This window comes from Pteropus medius, unplaced genomic scaffold (genome assembly GCF_902729225.1).
Source record: "Pteropus medius unplaced genomic scaffold, Ma_sr-lr_union100, whole genome shotgun sequence".
NCBI lineage: Eukaryota > Metazoa > Chordata > Mammalia > Chiroptera > Pteropodidae > Pteropus > Pteropus medius.
The window spans coordinates 2,634,903-2,659,893 of record NW_024344240.1 but is presented as its reverse complement, the minus strand read 5'-3'; the positions used below and the strand labels follow the sequence as shown (position 1 = coordinate 2,659,893).

Sequence of the window (24,991 nt, the reverse complement as noted above, 5' to 3'; positions counted from 1 at the left end):
AGATTTTTCTCTTCACCTGATTTATGAAGATGTTGGGAGTGTCAGGACACATTTTTGCAGGGTGTATTAGAGTCAGATCTACACACCTGCTCATGATTCCTTGTCAACAGGCTGGAGACTCCCCCGTAAGACACCTGGGCCCTAACCTCCCTCATTACTTTGCTGTGTGGCTTTCCACCGGCGACTTCACTAAGCCACGATTTCTGCACTTGTGTGCACTAATGCTTACTCGATAGGGCTATTGTGAGAGTAATGAGGTGACATATGTGGAATTGTGGCATTTGGTACCTGTCACATATTAAGCGATCATTAAATGTCAGCTCTGTTCCTTTCTTCTAAGAGAGATCAACCCAAATCAAATTTAGTTGGACCCAAACAATAAGCTCTGTGCTCTTCTGAGACAGCTCTGTCCACGTTACCAGAGCCACACATAAATCGAGAAGAAGTTTCTGTTTTGTCAGATTTCAAGATTAGCCTGGAGGGAGGAAATATATTTTTCCTTGACAACTTTGCATTAGGTCAAAATAAAGAATATGTGAGTTGTCACTTCACAGTATCTGCTGTGGAATAACGAACAGAAGCAATTCCACCGATTCTTAAAGAATTTGCAACTTCTTGCTCATGTAATAAGTAATAAATACTAGAGTTAATTTTTCTAACAGATTTCTTTAGTCTTTCAATGATGACAAATGTGTCAGGAAAGAAGGCATAAATCAGCACAAATGAATGCATCCATTCAGCGTGAATTAATAACTGGAAGAGTCTGCCCTCTTCAGCATTATCCTAACCCTTGATTTCATCTGCGTAACCCAAGGTATCAGGTTGTCTCCTTTGTAAACTGAATACCCCAGAGGATATTGTCCATGCCTCAAAGAGTTCTACCTCTTCTTGTTTCGTAGACTGACACAACGGACTGCCTTGGCCACAGAGAAAGCTCATTAGCACAAATGGATGGACCCAGTCTGCCCCAGGACCAGTCCCTGAGGGCATGGGAGCTTTCCAGGGTCAGGTTGTAGGAGGAACAACCCAGCCTCGACTGGGGTCCCCTCATCAGGCTTCCTTTATCTCATCCACCATCTCTCCTTGCTTTCGGCCCAACTCCCCCACATAGGGGCATCAATCTAGACAACTCATGTCAGGAATTCATCCATTTAATACATATTCTATGGGAGAAAAAATAGTCACTGGAATGTATTAAGAGTAGCAAGACTTTATTTCAGATGAATGCAATAGGCATCAAAGCTATTCCAATAGGGGAGAAAGTTTGAACTAAGTGGGGATTCATAGCTAACAGGCAGAGTGAGGGAGTAGATGGAAAATTACTAAGGGAACTTGGTTAGGGGTCAAGAAGTGGGGTGTGGGGGAATGGAGAGGAATTTGATGAACCGACTTAGCAGGATCTTTTGCTAAACTGGGCTCTGCAGGCCCAGGATGTGGACCACGGATGCGGCCTTGTTGGAATAAGGGCTCAGGGGGGCTGCCTAAAATCTGGTCAAGGCGGCAGTCCTCGTGAATACTCTGGGACTTGCTCTTGTAGGAAATTCCCCCTCATCAGGGGGCGCTCGACTCAAGACTTGCAGAATGAGAAAGGGTTAGCGCTGTGAAGGGAAGGGAAAGAACAGTCTAGGCGCGGAGAACGGAAGTGCTAGAGAGGAGCAGCAGGAAGCCTCCTCCGTTCCGGTCGTTGCTCAGCCTCCCATTCGAGTCGGTCCGTCTTCCTTCGCACGCTCTGCGAGCCTCGGCGGTGTGACAGGCACGCTGACCTGACGCAGGAGTGGGGAACCTTGCTCCTGTGGTTCCACAAACTTCGCTGAATCCGAAACTCATTCGTTAGGTTAAAGAAGTCGCTAGCATTTGGGATGGGATCCTATCCGGGGGGCTGTACTGCACATTGCAGCGGGGTAGCATTGTGGACCTGTGCGTAATAAATGCTGGTAGCATTCTCCACATATTGTGCAAAGCAGTAATGGCTCCCCTCCCACACACGCATTGCCAGATGTCACCCAGTGGCAAGGAGGGGTCTTACCTTTGGTTGAGAATCACCGTGTAATCAAAAAGATTTCTGCTAGCTCTTGTCCCATTCTAGTTGAATTATAAATTCATTCTGGAAGAACCAGCCTCCATCTTAATGCACTCTCTCTCCAAGCTTCCCCCGTGCTTCAGGTTTGGGCAGTCTGCGATTACTTGCAGTATTCCTATGTTGCCTCCGGGTCCAGGAAATTATGTAGGTGGTTAAGTACCATCCCCTGAATGTGGGTGAAAGAGATAGAGTTCCAGTTCTTTCCTCTGAGAATGTTCTATGTGAGCCAACACTAGGAAAACCCTCTTTGTGCTTTCATTAATAGAAAAAGGACAAGTAATGGTTCATCGCTTTGTAACAGGCAAGGATTAAAGCAAGAGAGAAAATTTAAGATAAAACTTACCAGAGCCTGAGCATTTAAATGTTTTACTCTTTTCCTCTTTGGAAATTAAACTGCTGATTTTTCTAAGCAGTCCCTTACAATCTCCAAGATTTTGTTAGGATAAATTTAGGCAATAAAATCCTTCTACAGCAAAATCTCAAATCTTAATGTGTTTTCTCTTTGTGTGAGTACTTAAAATATATAAATTATGTATCTATATACATGTGTAACGCATTTTCCAAATTCTGTTCTGCTATTTAGAGTAGGATATTTGGGACCTATGTTGGAGATAAATGCATCTCGATGTTTTGCAGTATCTCCTGCAGTCTAGCTCCTATTAAGTGGCAGCAATAAATAATAACCACTGGCTCTAATTGCTTAGAGGATTGCCAAGGGATAATCTCCGATGTAATTAAGTAAAGGAAACCAATGTTGTCTTTAACCACCTCCATAAAATAATTCCCCAGAGAGTCGTCAGATCCTCCATGGGTAAAGGTACCTCGTAGGGCAGAGCTGGGCATCCAAGTACACTGTGTTCTGGGTAGGAAAAGTCAATTGATCCTTTCAGTTGTTGTTAAATGAACTATGCTGAGCCCATGTTTATTCTTTTATGAGTGCATTACTTGTTACCTTTTGCTTTGCTTCTGTTTTCTAGAATTAAGTAGAGTGACAGTTGGGAGACTGTGTTCTGACTGGGATTCAGTCAGTGGGTCATCGCAGCTCCCAGCCCACTGGTTTACAGACAGAGGACAGGGAGAGGTCTCTATGACCTGCCTGGTTTGGGTGAGCAGGTGGGTCCTCTTAGGAGAATTCTAGGGACTCCCACACCTCTCTTATGACATGCCTGGTCCTGCCAGTTAACTATTGCAGGCACAGAACTCACGGCTCCAGCCCTCTTCAAAAACCTCCAATAGGCATTTTTCTGGTGGAGTTAAGCACATGTCGATGGGATTCACAGGAGGCTTTTCCCCTCTGGGCCGTGGGAATATATTCATCCTAGTTTCAGAAGGATGATCAAGTTGCTTGTCATTATAATGATTTGTGAGCCATTGCTAAGCATTATAGGAATTGATCAAAGCCCAAAATTCTTCCCATCAGACTTGCCTTACTGGTGCCAAAACTCATAAACAGTGTAAACAGGGGTAGGGATCCTTCTGAACTAGATAGCTGTGAAGGTCATGGGGTCCTTATATTTTTCTCTCTGCAAGAATCCGGTAACCTTGAGGTGTCTTAAGGAAGATGAAATATTTGAAGAATGATAACCAGATAGAAGAATGACACCTGGAAACTAGCCAGCAAGTTGCAGTTCTGTCATATTATTAAGCTATCCTGATATAGTACTTATGAAAATAAGACTTGTCTTGCCATTACATAATGGCTCTCTTCCTTCAGTCTTTCCTGAATTTGATTGCTTGCTGATGTTTTAGTGGCTTATGATTAAGAAGTCTAGAATTTTAAAGGGAGCAAGGACAAACCAGCTTCTAAAACTTCAATCAGATTGCAGATGCTCTAGATTCAATCAGTTTCTATTAAATTTTCTGAGGTGAATTGCCTGTATTTGTCAGGGTTGAGACTCTTAGTTATAGGCAGCTAATTTTAGAGCCTTAGGACTTCTCTTGGTTTTAAGATTTTGTTATCCTGCCGGAATATATCGATCTCCTTCTTAAGCGCAGAGGTTTAGAGTTTTCATCGGAGGTGGGTGATTTTATAAATTAATTAAAATTATGAGATGCTGTATACTCCCAGCTCAGGTCACATATGTGCCTTCCATCAAAGGCAATGTCTATAGAGTCGTTTTGCTAATGTACTATTTAACTCAAGCTTCCTTGCACACGACGAGCAGAGTTTGTGATTTCAGAAAGGAATCTCTTGTTTGCAAGAGTGTTTGCAGCATCTCGCCCAGAGGGAAGGACCTCAGGAGGGTAAAATCATGCAAAGCAGTGTAGTGTCGTAGGATGGACGTTTTCTTAAAATGCCTTCTCATCTTACTGTCCAGTTTTTGATTCTAAATGTGATTTTATGGTGATAAGACCCAGGCAGGCTTAGAGAAAAGAATATTCCATTTCAAGTAGTGACTAGGATATTGCCTTGAACCCCATGTAAGATCTAGAAATGTTAACCGTTTGTAACACTGTTTAGGCTGACTCGATCCTGAGTCCACGCCTACTATTTATTATTAAGTGGTATTTTACATATTGGAGACTCTTTCTAGTTTTCACTTTTCTGAAGCTCCTCAGTCAAGGGAGTTATCAGATAGACACACATGAAATTAATTTTGACATGACCTTCTCCTAAACCAAAATCAATTCTTAAAGCTTCGTTTCCTTTCCAACTCTTGGGTACATGGTGCTCAGTGGCATATTATTCTATAAATATAACCTATAACGAGAAAAGTACTCGAGGACACACATCCAACATCAATGCTTCATAGAACATATTGTACTATGTTCAATAGTACATGAGCATAAGAAGCATTGAAGAAGAAGGAAATGTACTCACTGGTGCCCCCACAGTGGGTTTTCACCTATTTTCAGTGTTTCAGAGTTTCCAATGGGTTGTTTTAACATGACTTCCTTTGTTCCTTCACTAAGAATCATTTGCTGAGCCTCTACTACGTGTGGGTACTAGTAATTTCCAGGGATTCAAAGACAAAAACCACACACTCCCAGCCCTGATGAAGCTCATTGTCTAGGCTAGAGAGGCAAGTGATCTTTTCTTATGGATAGAATAGGAAATAGTCTCTTCTGCAGACAGCATCTGCTTATGGTGATATTTCATCAGTTGAGTGGCAGGAATGTAGACCCCACCCAGCCGTGCACTTCTAGGCGTCCCCTTCACAGTCTTGCTGTCATCATATTATTCACCTTGTGCGTTGCTATCCTGGGTGTTGATTCTTACTGTGAAGGACTAAATACGACTACTACACCTCTGACTCATTCCCCACCCTACAGAGCCCCCTTTAGCCTCAAAGTACCACAGTCATTGCTCTCTTCATGCTGAATCTAATCCATAATGAAGTCCTGGGTACTGTCCCTCATAGTTCTCCTCAGATCTTTATTATTTCCATTCAACTCCCACCTACTGTTCTGCAACCCTCCCCCTCCTAATTGAACTACATGGCTCCAGTCTCTTAACTCCAATTCACTTAATCCCTGTTGCCAGTCCAAATCTTCCTAAAATAGAGCTGCCATTGCTTCCTTTCTCTGTGTAAACAGCCAGTGGTTGTCCTAGCAAGCAGAATGAAGATGGATCACAATTTTAATCTTATTTCTACATTCCTTTTCACTCATCCCGTGGCACAGGCGAACTTGCTATTTCTCCCAATACAAGAGCCTCTATGCACTCAGATCTTACTGTTTATGTGTCACCTTCCACCCTTTCCCTTCTACGTCCAGTGTCCAAACCTTCCCATCCTTCACAGCCCAATCAAAGATGTTCTGAAATCCCCCAGCCACAAGTAACCCCTCCTTGTAACTCCCAAGCACTTTGCAGCCCCTATTACTTTCTACCTGATATCGTATTCATTTCTGTAACAATGAAAACCACCGTGACCATAAGCTCCTTCCATGAGAGTTGCTCTGCTATAGCTTTGTGTACGTTATCTCACGTTATTACGAGTGAGATGATGCTCTTTTTTACAGATGAGGAAACTAAACCACAGAGAGATAAAGTAACTTGCTAAGCTCACACAGAACAGTCAGAATTTGAATCAGAACCTGCTAACTGCAAACCTTATCTTTTTAATGACTATGCTTCATTGCCTCCCATGTACGTATTTTTTAATGTCTCCTACTGGTTTCCGGAAAAGTAAAAAATGTCTTTTTATCTTATGTATCTTCCACAAAATAGAACTTCATTAAACCTTTGAACTAATGCCTCCTGACTCCTTATTCAGTTTAAGGAACTTCAACAATTTAAAAAGAAAACATTAAATGATAAGAAATTGCATTAACTTTTTAAGTGAGCCGATAGATGCATTTGATGTCAATTTCATTTTCTTCAATTCTTGGAAGCATTTAGAAGCACTTGGATCAAATGTGATAAAATATTGGTTTTATTTATTCAAACCATCTTTTCACTTAAAACAAAACAAAACACAAAATCCAGAATGGAGGAAACTCTAAATGGTGAATCATTGTATGTGTTCACACACATACATTATATTCTTGTTCACCATAGATATACAGACAAGGAAGAACCCTGGCAATAAAATAGTAGGCAACTCATTTATTCTGATGTTATAGGAATTATATCCTTATGTGAACACAAATCTACAAGTTTTCTTCACTGACCAGAATAAAATAAAATTAGTAGACATCAAAAATTAATTATAAGATTTTTTCTTTCTTTTTTTCATCCTCCCCCTCCCTCCCTCTCTCCTTTCTTTCTTTCTTTCTTTCTTTCTTTCTTTCTTTCTTTCTTTCTTTCTTTCTTTCTTTCTTTCTTTCTTTCTTCTTTCTTTCTTTCTTTCTTTCTTTCTTCTTTTCTCTCTCTCTGTCTCTCTGTCTCTCTGTCTCTCTGTCTCTCTGTCTCTCTCTCTCTCTCTCTCTCTTTCTTTCTCCTCTTGAGATTGTGGGCCTATCAAACTATGTGAAGCAGAATTAAATCCTAGGCTTCTGTCCTCTGGGTATCATCTCTGCTGAGAAAAATAATTGTCTAATTTGACTTTCCAGCTAATGTTCAAGGTAATAAATTTAAGATTAAGCTCTTGCAAATATTAATTCTACTACTTCAAAGCTAAACATTTTTTGTTAGCATCTTTTTGCACCTAATATTTTCAGAACACAAATATATTTTTTTTACTTTTCTTTAATTATCTCATTGAGAAATATGGATCCATTTGCCTAGTTGCACAATGATACACAGAGACCATCCAGTTAAAACTTGATTCATGTAGGAATTATTAGAACCCGTTTAGGAAAACACATCACCAGAATTTCCTTTCCAAACCATTTTTCAAAGACCCTCGGCCTTAGAAGAGGAGAAAATAACAATTGAATGTTGCACATTTCCCATTATCTTTCTGCCATCACCAGCCGAAAGAAGTGTAACCGAGAGGTATAACATACCTATTACCCGTGCAAGTACAAATACTGCCTCCCGTTGGGATGTGCTTTTCAATTCACAGAACTCATTCTCACATATCACTTTGCATAACTCTTACAACAACCCTCTACATGGGTGGCCAGGAAATGACCCCTTGTTGAACTTTAACCTTCTACCCATAGTTGCATGCTTAGTGAGGGGCAGAGCCAACATGTCCAGACCTTGAGTACAGGCCCTTTTGCCATTTTATCAAGAGAGTTCTTCCCATGCCCACAGGCCAGAATACATCAGAGGAGCTGCAAAGGGAGTGTGTGTTCTTCACCTTGGCTTTGGCACCATTGTCAAATGAGAGGCAAAGCAAACTCAGTAACTGTGAAAGCCATGCTGTGGTTATTTTAGTAATTAACTTTGAAAGAAACTTCAAATGGGATGAAGAGATAAAAAAGCATGCTCGGATGTAACGCTTCTGTTCCTGTAAATGGATTATTTGGTAGCAAACTATCTGCAAAACTACTGGTTTAAAGAGGACCTTAAAAAATTCCCAAGAAAAAAGTCCTGCATATAAAATTAAAAGGTTTCAATACAGAACTGGCCAAAGAGCTTTAACTACTAATATTAACGGACTTCTTGCCGCTATATGAAGAAAACTAGCATAGAGATGCGTGCAGTGATTTTAAATTGGCTGCGAGGCTTCCCAGTGTTCCTTCTGAGCAGAGTCACTGGCCACCGTGTCATATCTTTACGTGGTTATCTGATCTCATTTAGCCTCTTTTTTCCTTATATAAATCTAGCCCTGAGATCTAGGTTCTAGACTCTCCACTAAAAATTCAAAGCACAAAGAAGTCACTTCCTGAAACATAAATATCTTCTCATTGGTAAAGCACTTATTACTTTCCATTATTTTGCACCTCACTGGTATTAAGCTGTATTAAGTTAGCAATGGTAGCAATGTTGGGTGTTCAACTCATATAAACAACAGTAGACCTACACATAAGTCATTATTCATAATCTGTAATTTATCATAGTATAACGATGAACTTCTTTAAGATAAATCATTAATAAGTTCTAATGAATATAAAATTAATATTTGAGAAGGAAAGTTGCAGTTTTCTATTTTCCAGTAGCACAGTTTTTTACATTCCACTGGTAATTTGCTGTTTATGTAGTACTTGCACATATACGATCACATTTGAGCTTCTAATTATCAATCTAAAACTGATATAATCCATAACCGAATGTATAATTGCTATGCAAATAGAAGAGGATTGGAGAAATGGAAACATCCATTTGTCATTTTGATACAAGCGTTAAACTAGGTTGATAGAATTGCTACTGTAGGCAATAAAGTTTTCCCTCCTCTGGGTTATTAGAGTTAGGCAATGTATAAGTCTAAATGAGTTGGTAGAATAAAGAAATTCTGGAAACCTCTTCTGTTCTCATTTCACAATTTGCATGAAGTTGCTAAATTGTTTATGACCATTTTAGCTTGCTTAGAAACCTTGTTAGAAGATTCATGGAAACTTATTACGCCATATTACAAACTCTAGTAAGCCTTTTTTTTAAAAAACAAAACAAAACAAAACTTTTTATTTAGAACAATTTTAAATTTACAGAATTACTGTGAAGAAAGCACAGAGGATTTTCCTATATCCTACACCCTTTATTAACATCTTACATTAGCATAGTATATCTATTATAGCTAATGAACCAATATTGATACATTATTATTCACTGAGGTCCACACTTTATTTAGATTTCTGATACTAGTCAGGTGTTTTGTAGAATGTCCCTCAAGTATAATTTGTGTAGTGTTTCTTCCTGATAAATGTGGGGTTACATTTTTTGGGAGGAAGATCAGAGAGGTAGAGTACCCTTTTCATCACCGTATCAAGGGCGACGGCTATCAACATAATTTATCCTGGTTGATGTTGACCTTGATCACCTGGCTGGCTGAGGAAGTGTTGGTCAGTTTTCTCCACTGTAAAGTTACTCTTTCTTTCCCCTTTTCACACTGTACTCTTTGGGAGAAAATTGATGTACTCATGCCACACTTAAGTTATGCTCTACCTGCTTGAGAGTGGAAGAACCATATAAAACTTTTGGTCTGGTAGATCTTTCAAATTATAAAAAGCTGGGATGATTTTGCAAGTCAAAGATGTCAAAATAGGAAAAAGAAAAATGATGAGAAAATCCATATGAAGATGCCAAGTAGTAAGGAATTTAAGGTAATGATCACGGCTAAAGTATGAGGTGCAGTCACAGTCCTCAAAAGGGGTAAAGTCACATGAGTTTTTCCTGCTGACTCAGTTCCTCTGGAAAAGTGAAGATTTTGAACATTTGGAAACTACAGTGAGGTCCAGAATCCTTTCACTTTTCTCCTGGAATCATCCCACAAATCTAATACTTCATTCAATGTCCATCCCGCATAAGATTTTGATCTTGAAAATTCATAAAATAGTTTCCAGATTTTCAGGCAGAATTTAATGTCTTTTCTTGGGAGTGCCTATAAGAGGATATGTGATGGGAAGAGTTGTTATCTCTCATTTATATAGGAGTAAAATGAGATCGCAAGTATTTGCTAAAAATCTTCGTAATCAATGATTCTTATCATTATCATTTAATTAAAAATTCTATCTCAAAATTCTCCAAAGATCTACTTATTGCCAAATACAATGACTCTTTCCCCTTCCTATTCTCCTTAATCTTTCTGTTGTATGTGGCTTTGTTAACTATCCTCCAGAATTGGATAGTTGTTGCTGTGTAATAAACCATCCCCAGACTCAGTGGCTTAAAAAAGCAATAATTTATTATTGTTCTTGCATCTGTGGGGCAGCTGGAATTTGTCTAGGGTGGGTTCAGCTGGGTGGTTCTTTTTCTTAGGTAGGTCTGCTAATTGGCTGAGAAGTGACTCGTCTGAGTGTTTCTCATTCTTCTCTTTAGCATGCTAGCTATAGCATGTTTTTACCATGGCAATGGCAGAAGACAAGAGAACAAGTAGCAACACCCAAAGTCTGTAAAAGCTAGACTCGGAACTAGCACACTGTCATTTCTGTCACATGCCATCAGTTAAATCAAGTCACATGGCCATGGGGCAGAAAATGCACTCTATTGTCAACGAGGTCAATGCATAGCTAGTGTGTGAGTGTTCAGATTAAGTGAAGAATTAGGGTCATTGATGCAATTTATCATATCCTTACTTCTTGAAACATCCCTTCCCCTTTTAAACACAGTACTATCTTAACCCTTTCATCTTTTATTTTCTCAATTCTTCTTCCTTTAACCTCAGTATGTAGGCTTTACCTAAGGCTTAGCTTTCCAATCTGATTTTCTTCTTGTGTGTGATCTTCCTAAGAAAGCTTATTCAGCATCAGACTCTGTAATTCCCTAATGGTCATTTCTAGTTTACCGTTGGGCATTTCCATATTTCCATTTGGAATATCTTAAACTCATAATCTTTGGTCCCGTGTTCCACTTAAATCAATGTATCTTTCCAATACAAAGCTGTATCTCTAAAAAAAGACTTGGGTCTTTAGATCATGTTTAATGTGAATGCAAAAACAAAAACTAAACAAACCCTAATGAAAGCTTATCCCACATTTATAGGAATTTGACATCCCTAGAACTTAAAAGAGAATATATGTGAAAGAAAACAATAATGATGAGAAGAGTCTTAAAAAAACTATTTCTTATGAGACATGGTTAAAGTTACTAACAATTTTTCAAATGGAGAGATTATTCAAGGCATTATGACCACATGTTTAAATCATCGAAAATGTATGGTATAGGAAGACCTAAGGTTTTTTCTTTGTAGCAGAACTACACCCAATGGGCAGATTTGGGGGAGAACATTTTAGCTTGATATGCAGAAGAAATTTTTAGTGAGACCTGTGCAGAAGCAGAATGAGCGGACACCTTTGTGTGTCCCTTCGTCACTCTCCTCTCCTGAACGATCTTGCTTCTCCTTCTCTCAATGTTCTGTTAAAATCTTACCCATTTTTCAAAACTCATCCCTGGCCTTCATCCCTCCATAAACTCTTTCCTGGCTTTTCAAATTAGTAGTTGATCCCTTTCAACTCATCTGGCTAATCTCATACCCCATCTCAACTGAACTAAAAGCTCTTCGAAAGTAGAAATGTGACATGCTATGTTATCGTTTCAAGTATGAAACACAACGCTGAGCTTATAGTAGGCATTTGGTAAATTCTTACTGGTTCACTGATCATAAATTTCCTGATTTCTAACCTGGAATCATTAGACTTGTTAGAATTTGAACCAGATTGAAATGCTCAAGAATCTGATCATCTCATATGAGGACATGGCTTCTGATTTTAATGACAGACTGATGGAATTAACAAATGTTGCCATCACTTGCTATCCAAGATTACATTTGCCTACTCATCAAAAAAAGATGATAAATTTAGAGATCCTCTAAGATCTTAAATTTATAGCTCTGATAATTTGTTAGGAGTAAGAGATTGAATATGCCATCATTTCTTCATGTCTGAAAATTATTTAAAACAATAATCAACTGGTGAATGGGAATATATGATGTGGAGGAACACAGGCAATACTGGAGAACTTCACTCTAGTTTGTGTTCAGGTCTGCCTGTCATCACAGTTACTGATGTACTCAAAGCGACTTCCTTCCCGAATCACACTTTGGGACAAATCTTCAATGAAAATTAGCTATTCTTATCTGTCTTTGTTTTTCTCTATCCATGAATCGAAGCTAAAAAATAGCATCCATTACCTAGTTGTTTCAAACTTTTAGTAAGATTTTAAACATACAAAAGGAATGAGGTTTAATTAAAATAAATACCTCTGATTAAGGTCACGCCCCATTCGTTCAGCAGTGATTCTCTGAGTAGCTAGGTACTGGGACAAACTGTGATTATGGCCCAGTCCAGGCCCTAAAAGGGATTAGAGCCCTGTGTGGGAGAGAGAGATGAGTAAGGGATGCATTTCAATGAGATGCAATTGGTGTTGTGGTAGAAGCAGAGTATAGAGACCCATGGAAACACAACAGAGAGACCCCTCTGGGATCTGGGATACTGGTGTGGTCAGATCAAAGGGAGGTTTCCATCCTGTGAATCTGGAGGCATCGTTCTGTGAAGTTTAATAAATGTGTTTTCCGTCATTTTAGGGACAGGACTCTGACCGATTTTACCCTTCAGGCCGGGCTCACGGAGCAGTAGAGGGAGGAGGCCAGCACTTTACATGCAAAGCGCCGTCACCTGCTAATATTCACTCCTTTCTGCTCTGGCTGCAGGAATTCCTTCACAGACATCCTCCGCGCCATCCTGCTGTCACTGGAAGTCCTTATTGAAGATCCGGAGCTTCAGATAAATGGATTCATCTTAATTATAGACTGGAGTAATTTTTCCTTTAAACAAGCCTCCAAGCTGACACCTTCCATTCTCAAACTGGCCATTGAAGGGCTACAGGTATGTTTAGCGAACGTTTGTTATAAAACTGTGTGACGGTGTGCCTTTTTCTTGTTGCAACCAAAGTTATATTCTTTTAGAATGGAAAAAGAAAATCTAGATAAGATTTCCCTGTGACTACTCTGCATTTTTACCTCAGCCTGAGTTCAGATGTTTGTTTTTTAAATTAGCCTTCATTTTCATTAATAACTCTAAATTACCATTACCACAGGCACAAATTACCTACTGTAGCAATTATGAATAAAGCTCTGAGATGTTCAGCCTAATTCATCTGAGAGTTTACAAAAATTAAAACTGGAAAACATCTCCTTTATAAGCATGTCCTATGTAGAGGTGGCCTGGGGGCTTTCCAGGGTTTCTAGAAGCATCTTTGTACACTGAAAATGCACCCTGTGGATCCTCACTTCCCAGAATGCAATGTACCAAAGTGTTTGTACTAAAATAGATCCCTTCAGTGCAACAAAGGAGGCTGATGGAACCCTGCTTCCTGTTTGTGCTGACAGTGTCAGGAATTTGGGGAAGGGTTTTCTGTGCCGTGTGGAAGTTAGGGCAGTCTCTGGGGTCCCTTCTGCTTTCGAGGACCAGTGATTCTGTGAAAAGTCGCACTCAGAGGCAGTGCTGCTTAGCTTCCTGGCGATGCATCATTACAGTACAAAAGTAAAGGCACCGTTCAGGGAGACTCAGAATCAGCACAAATAAAACTCACGTCACTTCCTAGTTTTGTAGGAAGATTGACTCAGTGGGGTGACTCTCACCCCCAATGAATGGCAGTTATAAGCAGCATCGAAGACAGCAAGATGTCTCCTAATTCTCGGATCAAGCAGCCAGTACTCATGCTCTTCAAAGTACGAGACTAGAAATCTCGTTTCAATCGCCCGTCATACTCTAGCATGATGCGGAATTGGCAGGTGTTTTTCTTAAGTTGCGGTTCATTCACACTTGGCCGCCAGCAAATATCTAGAGGGTCTCCGGTAAACATATGTTTATTGAATGGATCGAAATGGTTTGCTACTTCAAGGGGAGGAGAAGTAGAGCAGGCATTTCGGAAAAGGAGGAGCAAGCACCCACTCCTCCAGGAACGCCAAGTCGTCCTGGGTGGTTATGTCATACGGTATCCTGGGGGCACATTTTTAAAGTCACTTTTGCATTTCCAGACTACATGGAGTGTCCTGCCTCGCCTTAAAACTCTGTCATAGACTTACGGGTTCTTTATTATCTTTCTCTTAACTCCCACTTCCTTTTCTCTAACCTTCTCTCCTCCAAGCCTCTGAATATTTGATCTCTCTCTCCTTAAAGCTTTGATCGAAGGCAGTCTTAAAGTACGCTGCGAGGTTTATGTCATGCCCTATAATTATGCTGACCATATTTCCAGGATTTTCTGTGGTAATACAAGCGTCATCTAATTTTCTTTTTTTAGAAAAGGTAATTCATTACATGTATAGGTAGCTATGACTCAAGTTTTATGTATTTATAAGATTTTTTTGTAAGTCAAAAAGAGACATGTCCTTTATTCAACCTTGTGCTCCAATTTTTCTTTCTGAAAATGTGTGGATTATATAATATGTCTCTTGCCAAAATTCACTAGGCTGATATGGGTCTTACTGAGTTAATGCATGTGAGTACGTTTTAAAAAGGTAAAGCTCGACATAAGCTTTTAAGCTATTTTTATGAGAAATACTAGATGACTTTTAATGGGGCAAGGTGAGTCCCATCTGGACCTTGGCTTATCATATACCAGGATCTGGAATGAATTCTGCAAGGTTCTATGGCTCTAGTTAAGGTGTAGCCTCTACTGGGAGACCAGGGTCAGAGCAGAGAAAAGGTATGTCCTCCCATCGTCTCAGAGAACAATGTCTGGACCCTTTTATTTCTCTCCCTTTTTATAAAGCAAGGCAAACTCTTTGACTGTGGGAAAGCATCAAACCATCCTGGAGTCAGGCTCTCTGGATGGGGATGCAGCTTTTCCTGTGAACTCTGCCTGCCCAGCCCTGAAGACCCGGGACTGGTTAGAGAGATTCAGTTCCTCCTGCCAGGAGGCAGCCAGTGGTTCCAGGGGAGGCTGACCTGAGTGCAGAAACTCTGTCTAGGATACGACTCCCTGTACCATTTAGCATGTTGTCTTGGCAACCGTGAAGAAGCTCTCAGGGTCACTGCTGATAGTTCTGCTCTTGCTCCACAGTGACTCGTCAGCTCTGACCAGCCGCTGGCAACATCTCACAGCAGGTTATCCCCTCTCAGGCTTTAGAGACATTCAGACACCATGGTCACCCCTCCACTGACTCTCCCAGTGACCTTTCTTCATTGCAAGGATTGTTTCCATCCCCAGAGCAGCTATTAACCCATTTTAACATTTCAAAAAAGTCATAACTGGTACTAAGAAGAATTTATGGCTTCGCAGTCACACTGTTGTACAAGGAGATCCCATCCAGGTCTCCACATGAAGGTTCAAGACAAATGCCAGACCCCCACTGGCACGGTGCAAGCACAGACTAGTTGAGAGTGGGAAAGAAAGGTATGTAAAACCAGGGTCAGTGAGAGACGAGAAGCCAGTGCGAGTGACAGAGGAGAAGCCCCTGCTCCCCCCGGCCTTGCGTGCACCCTCAGAGAGGCCCGAGGAGGGCAGGATGTCTGCTGGACATGTGGGAGATTGCGGGGCAGGGAGATCCTGTGTCCCGGTGAAGAGACCTTGCCCTCTCTGCTGCCCTGCTCTTAGCAGGTCGATGTAAGGAAGTAGCCTTATCAGGAGTGATCGGATCACTGCCGCGCAAGCCCATCCGGTGTGGGCTTCGGGTTGTTTATAGGCGTTGTCTAGGATTACCTGCTGCTCAACCTCTGGAGAATTTGAGGCCCTGGGATATGACAGCCTCCCCTCCCCCACATAAATAATACAGGGAGATTGAGAAGGGAAACCACTGTTCAGACAGTGAGAATATAGGGTCGTTTTTGGTCATTCTTGCACCTTACATCACAAGCTCGTTCCAGAACCCTAAGTTTTAGCCCTATAACTTCCATTCTTAGTTCTCCACAAAAGAGTCCTTTAAGAAGACTTTTAATTACTAATTGTAGCAGGCTGGATTCTCCAGGAAGCAGATTCGGACACAGAGATTGACATGCGGGAGATTTATCAGAGACTACTCTTGGGGTCAACACTATGGAAGAAGGGAAGCTATGGGAAACATTTTGGCAGCCAGAGAAGTTGAGCTGGGTTTGTCATTTCCAACAAAAGCCTCAGGTATTCTCAGATATGGCTGGGGCCAAGGGGCTAGGCCTTTATATTCCCACACTGTTCAGTGATTGGGTGCAAGCTGCCCTGGGAAGTGGTTGTGAGCTTGGGCAAAGTGACTCTCTTCAGCCCGAGGTCCCAGAGGGCACTATTATTTGAGATCTCCTGGTAGCACGCCCAGCCTCTGGGGAATGAATCCTCGCTCTGAAAAAGGCCTGACTGCCCATAGGGATATCTATTGTACGAAGCAATAGATATTTGGAATATCCTGCAATGGAACATCAGGGAGCTGCCTTTATTCCGATTCTGGATGTTTAACGTTTTTTCCCCTGGGCTACATACAGTCCCAATTAACCCCAAAGTGGAGGTGATACCAGGTAATACAGAGCTGATGGGCATTGGGCTACCAGCTTGATGACAGTCTTATATTTGGGTCTACCACTTATATTTCTGTGCTTCAAAAGGCAATTATGCGTATTCAATTGATCTTTGACAAAAACAACAACAACAACAACACACACACACACACAAAGGTAACGCAATGAAGCAAAGATAGTCTAATTCAACCAGTGGTGCTAAAATAAGTAGACAGCTGCAAGCAAAAAATGTGAGTCTAGACACAAACCTTACACTCTTCACACAAATTAACTCAAAATGAATCACAGATCTAAATGTAAAATGCAAAACTATAAAACTCCCAGAAAATAACATAAGAGAAAATTTATTTAACTTTGGGTATGACGATGACTTTTTAGATACGACACCAAAGCACAATCCATGAACAAAATAATTGATAAGCTGGACTTCATTAAAATTAAAAATCTCTGCTCTGCAAAAGACAATGTCAAGAGGATAAGTAGAAAAGCCACTTACTGGGAGAAAATATTTGCAAAGGACACATCTGATAAAGGACTACTATCCAAAATATACAAAGAACTCTTAAAATACAACAAGAAATAAATAATGCAATTTAAAAATAGTCTAAAAATCTGAACAAACACGTATGGCAAGTAAGAGCATGAAAAGATGCTCCACATCATATGTCATTAGGAAAATGCAAATTAAAACAATGAAACACCACAATACACCTATTAGAATGGCCCAAATCTTGGACAACCCCAAATCCTGTCAATAATGCAGAGCAACAGGAACCCACATTCATTGCTGGTGGGAATGCAAAATGGTACAGACACTTTGGAAGACTGTTTGGTGGTTTCTTACAAAACATACTTTTACCATATGATCTAGCAATCTTGCTTTTGGTATTTACCTAGCAGAGTTGAATACTTATGTGCACATGAATGTTGATAGCAGCTTTATTTATAATTGCTCAAACTTGGAAGCATCAAGATACCCTTCAGTAGGTGAATGGACAAATAGACTAGGGTACGTCCAGACTATGGAATATTACTCAGGGCTGAAAAGAAATGAGCTATCAAACCAGAAAAAAGACATAGAGGAAACTAAAGTGCAAATTTCTAAGTGAAAGAAGCCAGCCTGAAAAGGCTACATGGTGTATGATTCCAACTATGTAACATTCTGGAAGGTAAAGGAATGAGTGGTCGCCAGGGGTTGAGGGTGAGTCAGGGAAGGACAATAGGTGCAGCATAGAGGGTGTATAATACCAAGTCATGATGGACACATGCCATCATTCTTCCAAACCCACAGAATGTACAACATCAAGAGTGAACAGTAACGTAAACTATGGACTTTGGGTAATTATGATGTTTCATAGTAGGTTCATGGATTGTAACAAATGTACCACTCTCCTGAGGGATGCTGCTAATGGCAAAAGCTATACAGATATGGGAGGAGAGGGTTCATGGGAAATATCTGTACCTTCCCCTCAATTTTGCTATGAATGTAAAAGTACCAAAAAAAAAAAATAGTCTTACTTTTTAAAAAGGCAATTAAACTGCCTCTGACAACAATCATCAAAAAAATGGCACGTGCACAGAACTTTGGTTATGCATTTTACAGGCTGAATTAATGAGTTAAGATACTAATTAAATCGAAGGCTGCTCTTTAAGGGATCACGAGATTTTTATACAAGTTACCAGTAGAAGCAAGACATGAAATTCTAACGTTCCTACTTTTAGAGCAATGTTTTGAGGAAATGTCATTGTTTAGAATATTAAATTGTCCCAGTTACATAAATATTCTGTGAATATTAGTTCAAAGAATTTTAGTTAAAAACTAATTTTGAGAATGCCTAGAAGTCATTTTCTCTTCCTCTGCTGTTTGATCTCTTAAATGTGGTCAATAATGCCTAAAAGAGCTGTTGTATCGCTTCATTACAACCTGTTTAAATTTTAATCAAGCTAAAAGTAATATTTATGCCACCAATTTAATACAGCACAGCATTAGTCTCAACTCTATCGGGGAATTCTGGCAGAATGAGCAACACGGTGAAGTCTTGCTCTTGAGTTTTGTAACGTTTCCAAAATCAATTTTGGGAATTATTTTTTAATAAATCATTGCAGTCCAACCATTAAAATCAACACAGCATTTATCAATGTTCAGCCAACCCAGATACTCACAGAGCTGACTGTGCTGAAGTGGTTTATTTAGGAAGAGCTATAGCCTTGTGTCTCGTAAGCTTTTTGCGAAATATTTGATTCCTTTAAGGATTCAGACGTTTGTTGAGGGTTTAGAGCAGCTTATGTTTTACTCGCCAGAGGAGATCGAGGCAGCCTCTTCCCTCACCCTCCCTTATTTCTGTGCTCATGTCATTTTCCTCTGGCCAGTCAGACTCATTCAATCTTCGTTCAGGGTTTACTGTGTGACCATTTTTGTTGTTTTAAAGATGGTTTTATAATATTTAAATCAACTTTGATTCGAACTCTCCCAACAGCTTTGAGCCAGTCCAGTGGAAAAGGTGGTCCATTGCTTTTCCAATTCTTAACTCAAGAGTGGGAGGGGGTTTTGAGTGATGCTCAGAGGCTCGGTCTACCTCCTGAGTATCCCTTTTAATTACACCATTTCAGACCCTCATTCATTTTCTCTAGCCTCTTTCCTATATCCTACTTTTTCGGCCTTTTCCCAAAACATGTATGTTCACTTGCCCTTGGGGAATTCAAAATGCCATATTCACTCAAAAGATCAGAACGGTAAAATGTCTGTCAAGTCAGTGGGCAACATGACAGTTCCTGGGTATTAATGAATGCATAGTGTGATTACAAATTTGAAAAAGCAGGTTGGACAGATGCGTGTCAAGTTAGTAGTAGATTCACACCAAAGCAATAGTCCATAACTCAGACGTGTAGACCTATTGACTCCTGGTGTATTCATTCAGCATAAAATGTGGATGAGGTACTCTTCTCAACAGGATTACTGGCAGAGAAAAAAACCGACCTGGCTTCTTAAAGCTTTCATTATAGGGCTTTATTATGTATAGAGTCATCCACAAACCAGCAATATCAGCACTGGTTAGCAATGCAACTCTCAGGCCCTGCCCCCGATCTACTGAATCAGAATCTGCATTTCAAGGAGCTCTCCAAGTAATCTTCATGCATGTGAAGGTCGGAGAACTACCTCTTTGACAGATGATATTGCAGTATGATGCGATGGGTCTCAACTTTAAGTGCATCAGACTGAAAACTTGTTACAATCCACACGCCAGAACTGCTGGTTCTGTAGATATGGAGCAGAGATCACGAGTTTACCCTTCAAAAGTGTTTCCAAATGCTGCTGGTACAACCACATTTTGGTATGAATGACACTAAAGCCCAAAAATGTGGGCTTCGATCCTGGCTCTGCCAATTAAAAACCTCAGGCAAGCCATTTCTCTCTCTAGGTTTCAATTTTGTCATCTGTAAAATGCGGTGTCATAACAGTACTGCCCCACAGGTTTATGGTGGAAATTAAGGAGTACATGGAAATTGCCTGGGCCATAGTCAGTGCTCGCAGAATGATAGAGTGTTATGAAAAGGCCAGTGCCATCTGTGGGCTCCTGTGGCTCTAATGCACAGATCTAAAGGAAACAGCTCTCTGTGGCCCCGGTTCTATAACTTTGGATCCCTGAAAATTAGACCTCGACGGTCTATTCACTGGCCCTGAGCAAGGAAGCTCCCTCTCCCTCTGGGCTTAGTTAATGACTTAAGCCCAGACTGATGTGGCACTTGGGTGTGGCACTTTCTATCCATGTGGTGTGAATCCTTTTAATTATCTATCACCGACAGTCTACTCCCAACACCTTTGCAGCTGGGTGACTAATGAGGTCAAAATTCACCCTTTTCATCCTATAGAACTCTTTTTAGCAGTGACATTGTCTTTTATTGATCCTTATAGTCTTCATTAAAGAATATTAGATGGGAACATGTTGGAAGAAAAGAATATTTGTATTTTTCCAAGAAAGTTAATGCATGTTTTCTAAACACTCCAGGCACGCTTGGAGAACACTTTCTCCCTAGACAAACTGCTTTTTATCTTCTCAGGCCACAAAGCTGTAATTCTTAATTTGCAATCATGCAATATGTTATTATGGAAATATTAGAGGAAGAAGATATCTCCTTTAATGCTCTACCTTGTTAAGTATCAATTAAACTCAGGAAGATAATTAGAGCTAATGACACTCTGGTGATCCCTATGGCAGACAGTATGGCCCATTTAAAACAGTTCCAATTAAATAGGTCTATCTCTGGCATACTTTTGATAAACGGTGTTTTTGGACTCTCATACACTGTAGGCCTAGCCAATGCTCTGGTTTATCCAATAAAGAAACAGATGCTAAGCCTTTATTTTGAGCCGGTCACAAAAGTAAACAGATAAGAGTCCTTGTTCTCAAGATGTCACGGTTCAAAGCAGAAGCAGACCTATAAATCAATGATGAGAATGAGGTAGCATGTAGAGGAAGGGAGATATACACCTGGGTAATAAAATCTCAGTCTGGTAGGAGATGTTAGAAGCGGCATCCCGATTCTTAGCGGATGAGTGAAGTCAAGGTGGGAAAAGTTTCAAGCAGAGAAAATAATATAGGCAAAAACACAGGTGAAACATAGCTCAATAAGAGGGAGAAAATGAATTAATTCTATGTTCCCGGACTGCACGAGGGACCGAAAGGGGCTGGTGTGCCCCTGCGCCATGCTAAGGAGCGTGGTCTTTTCATGCAGATGTTGGGAGCCACTGAACGTATCGAAGCAGGATAGCAAAACAGATTTATATTTCACGTGGGATCAATTTGGTGAGTGTGAGCAGTGAAGTTCAAAGGCAGGGGAGCCAATTAAAGGCCACTGCAATAATTCAAGTAAGAAATAATGAGTCTAAACTAGAAGTGATAGAAGGAATTCAATAACTCCGCAGGAAGTAAAACAAGGCAGTGCTTGGTGATTGGGCACTCGGGAGTGGGAAGTGGTGGGGGAAAGTCAAGCATGACGCTTAGGTGGGCAGCTGGGGTGGGTGACAGGTGGTGGCGGTGCCAACCTATGACTGTGCAGAGGGGAGAGTAGGTAGGTGTGGAAAGAATGAGTATTGCTTGAGCGTTGGGCATGTTGAGTTTAAGGTTCTGTGGGGCATTTTAATAGTTTACGTTAAGTCTGAGCTGAGGGGAGCTGTCTAGTCTGGATCTATCAGGTTGGTGGCGTTTGAAGTCAGAGGAGAGGAAAAGATCATTCAGAGGAAAGCCATGGAGTGGGGAACAATGGCTGAGCAAAGAACCCAAGTGAAGAGCAACATAAATGGACAAGTCAGATGAAGAGAAGCATACAAAAGAGAAAGGGGGTCGTGGTGGGGGGCTATGAGGAGACTCAGGAGCTTGTCTCCCGACAGAAACTAAGCAAGTTAGGGCTCCGAGGAGGGGAACTGTTTCATCTCAGCGGGAGAGAACTCTGGTCTGAGGAAGGATGTGAAGCAAGGGAAATAACTATCAAGAAACTCGTCCCACAGACCACAGGGGGCGGGAGGAGAAAGGAGATGAGATGCTAGTGGAAGAAACGTTTCATCTTGCTTTTTCATCAGACAAGATTTTCAGGGGAGGAATTAAGGGCCCTCGCACCGCTGTGGAGGACCAGTCTTGGCAGAGGATTGACCTTTGTGGACTGTTTAGTTCCAGATGAATAGTTCTCAGCGCATTAAAGAAGAGATCTCTGCCTCTCGTGATCATGAAATGAAGTCTGGCGTGGCTCTGCAGAAACTCTGTTCTGAATAAATTATGTATTTGCAGAAATATAAACTACTATGAGTTCCTAGTCCTGTCAGGGTCCTAGGGGACCTAGTACTCCCAAGAACCTTACCCTGAGAACAACCCACGTTCTCCAGTAATTAAACCATAGGTATTAAAATAATATATATTGCCAAAGAATCGGTCGCAGCACTCTGGTTTTATAGAATAGAAAACCACCTCAAATCTGCCTCAAGCAAAACGAAAGTGGAGTGGGGTGGGGCATTTACAAAACAGAAAAGTTCAGAGCTACTTAGCTCAGCTAGAGCTGGAGTTGAAATTGAAACAGTGACATAAAAACTCAGTCTCTCTCTGTTCATCGCTGTTAGACTTTCCTCTGTACTGACTTCATTTTCAGAAACACTCTTTCCATGGGGTGACGATGAAGGCTCCAACAGTTTCAGATACAAGTGACCTCTGGTGTCTGTATTCATGGCTGGAGTAAGGGGACTGTCTGGTACTCCGGGCAGACCAGAGTATGAGCCCACCTAAGGTGCCACACCTGAACCACAGAGACTAAGATTGTTGGAGGGGTGGCCCCCAAAAGATGCTGGAAAAATGACAAAAATTTTCACTTAGAATCTCAAGGTAGAAAAATAGAGGGAAGTTCTATACTTGCTGTGCAATATAGCAACTAGGAATTAGGAAGCTGAGTTTCGTTTCTGTTGGGCAACTAATTCCGTGGATGACCTTGGGAAAATGGCTTAACGCCTACAGCCCTAAGGTTCTTCTTGGCCAAAGTCAGTGGGATTAGACTAGAACCATGGTTCTCAAACTTTATCATACACGAAAATCACTGGAGGGCTCGTTAAAATTTTGATTGCAGGGTTCTTTCCCTGCACTGTCTGATTCAGTAGGTTGTACGTGGGTGGGGTGGTGAGTGAGAATTAGGATTTCCAACAAGTTTCCGGGTGATCCTGATGTGCTGATTTAGGGACTATCTTTGACAACACTGGACTAGATATTTCTTACAACTCTTTTTAACACCTAATGCTACAAAACCTATAATTTTACCTCCATGGGGAAGTAGCTGTAGTGCCCACAAGCCCTTATGCACCAAACCTAAGCAATTAGAATGCAGTGCTGAAAAGAATTCGGAGGCAAAACTCATGCTCAGGCAGAAGAGAAAGCTGGCATTAATTAGTGATGTCTGCCTTCACTGTGGATGGTAAATGAGAAAGCCTGCCACATACAGGCATTTCTAGCTAAACTACTGGGAATGGGGGTGGGAGGGGTGCAATCTAGTGTTCATGATATAAGAAATAAGAAGAATAACCATAGGGTGAGACAAACATTTTCTAAGAACTCATATTTTCTAGTCTAGATTAAAAATAAGCAAATGTGGCAAAGATGGTGGTGGTGTTGGTAGCCATTGTTAATCTGGCACTTAAAGCTCTTTCAATTTATTTGATCCTCCCAACGGCCCTTTGAAATAAGCAGAGCAGGAGAATGACAAATCATCACTTCAGAATAAAAACACACAAGCAAGATTAATTGGAACAATCAATGAAACATCAATTCTGAATGAGATTTGAGTTGCCTTGGAGACCATGGAAAGCCCCCAGATTTTTTGCTATGTCCCATCACTAGAGAAGATGGACTATGAGAAATAAATAGGTGATAAAATTTAGTCTCCTTTTCATCAGAAGAAAGCATTTGTTGCTATGAAACCAATAAGAATTGTTAACCCTTTTTGGCCCAAAGAAAAAATTTCAAAGTGCAGTTTCTCATTTTCATATTTGGAAGGACTTAATTTTTACAAAATAAACTTTTTGTTGTAGTGTAATATACATTCAGAGAACTACCCAAATCGTAAGTGTGTAGCCAAGTTCAGAAAATGAAAGTACTCAAGTAACCAAATGCAGTTCAAAAAACAGAACACTATGGGTTACCCAGAGGTCTGTCCTTCCCCCACCAGGACTTCCAAAGATATTGTCCTGACTTTCTACATCATAGATTGACATTGTCAGAGTACAGTTTGACTTACAAAGAAAAGAAGTGACTTACCCTTGTGTCCAGGTTTTTTTAAGTCAATTGTTCTTTCGTAGTATAACACTTGATATACTATCTGCTTACACTTTCATCATCAAAATTCTAGAACTATTAATGTCTATATTGGGAATTTAGTAAATAAAATTCTTCTTGGAAAATACTGAAGCTATGAGATGCAGTAGCACATTGTCTGTGTGGAATTTAATTATACTGCAATCATATCTCATAGAATATAGAATATGCAGCATTGAATAGAGTTACAAAATTGATGCATTAAACTTATACACTTTATTCTTAAAAGAATCCCTCAAACTTTCCCTTAGTACCCATTTATTCTCATGTTACATGTGATTCTTATTGATTTGGTCAGGTGGTTCCCAATCTCGCCATATATTAAAAGTCTGTTAGAAGAATTTAGTTGAGGGGCTAATCCACATTTGCATATAAACTATATCAAGACATAACAACTGTCAGTCAGGAAAGACATGCAAAAAAGATCACATTTTACTACTGAAACTAGAAAAGTGCCACAGCTGAGGCCATTCGGCGTAGAGACAAATGTGTTCTGAGAGCATCAGCATACTATGGCGCCGGCTATGAGGAGGAGCCCAGCCATGGTCCTGAGCTATCTGGAGGGGTTTCTGTCACATTCAGTGAGCATTAATGAAGACACCATGGAAATGTGTAAACTAGGAGAGTTTCACAGAAAATAGTTTTAATGTGATAC

The 24,991-nt window shown here is 40.5% G+C and overlaps 1 protein-coding gene across 1 annotated transcript in view; it reads left to right on the top strand.

Annotated features, from left to right (window-relative positions):
- CLVS1 (clavesin 1) overlaps nucleotides 1–24,991 on the top strand; it is a 120,428-nt gene that overhangs the window by 37,093 nt on the left and 58,344 nt on the right. The window contains exon 2 of the mRNA XM_039868863.1: nucleotides 12,718–12,892. Within this exon, the coding sequence (XP_039724797.1) occupies nucleotides 12,718–12,892 (175 nt within the window). The remainder of the gene's footprint in view (nucleotides 1–12,717; nucleotides 12,893–24,991) is intronic.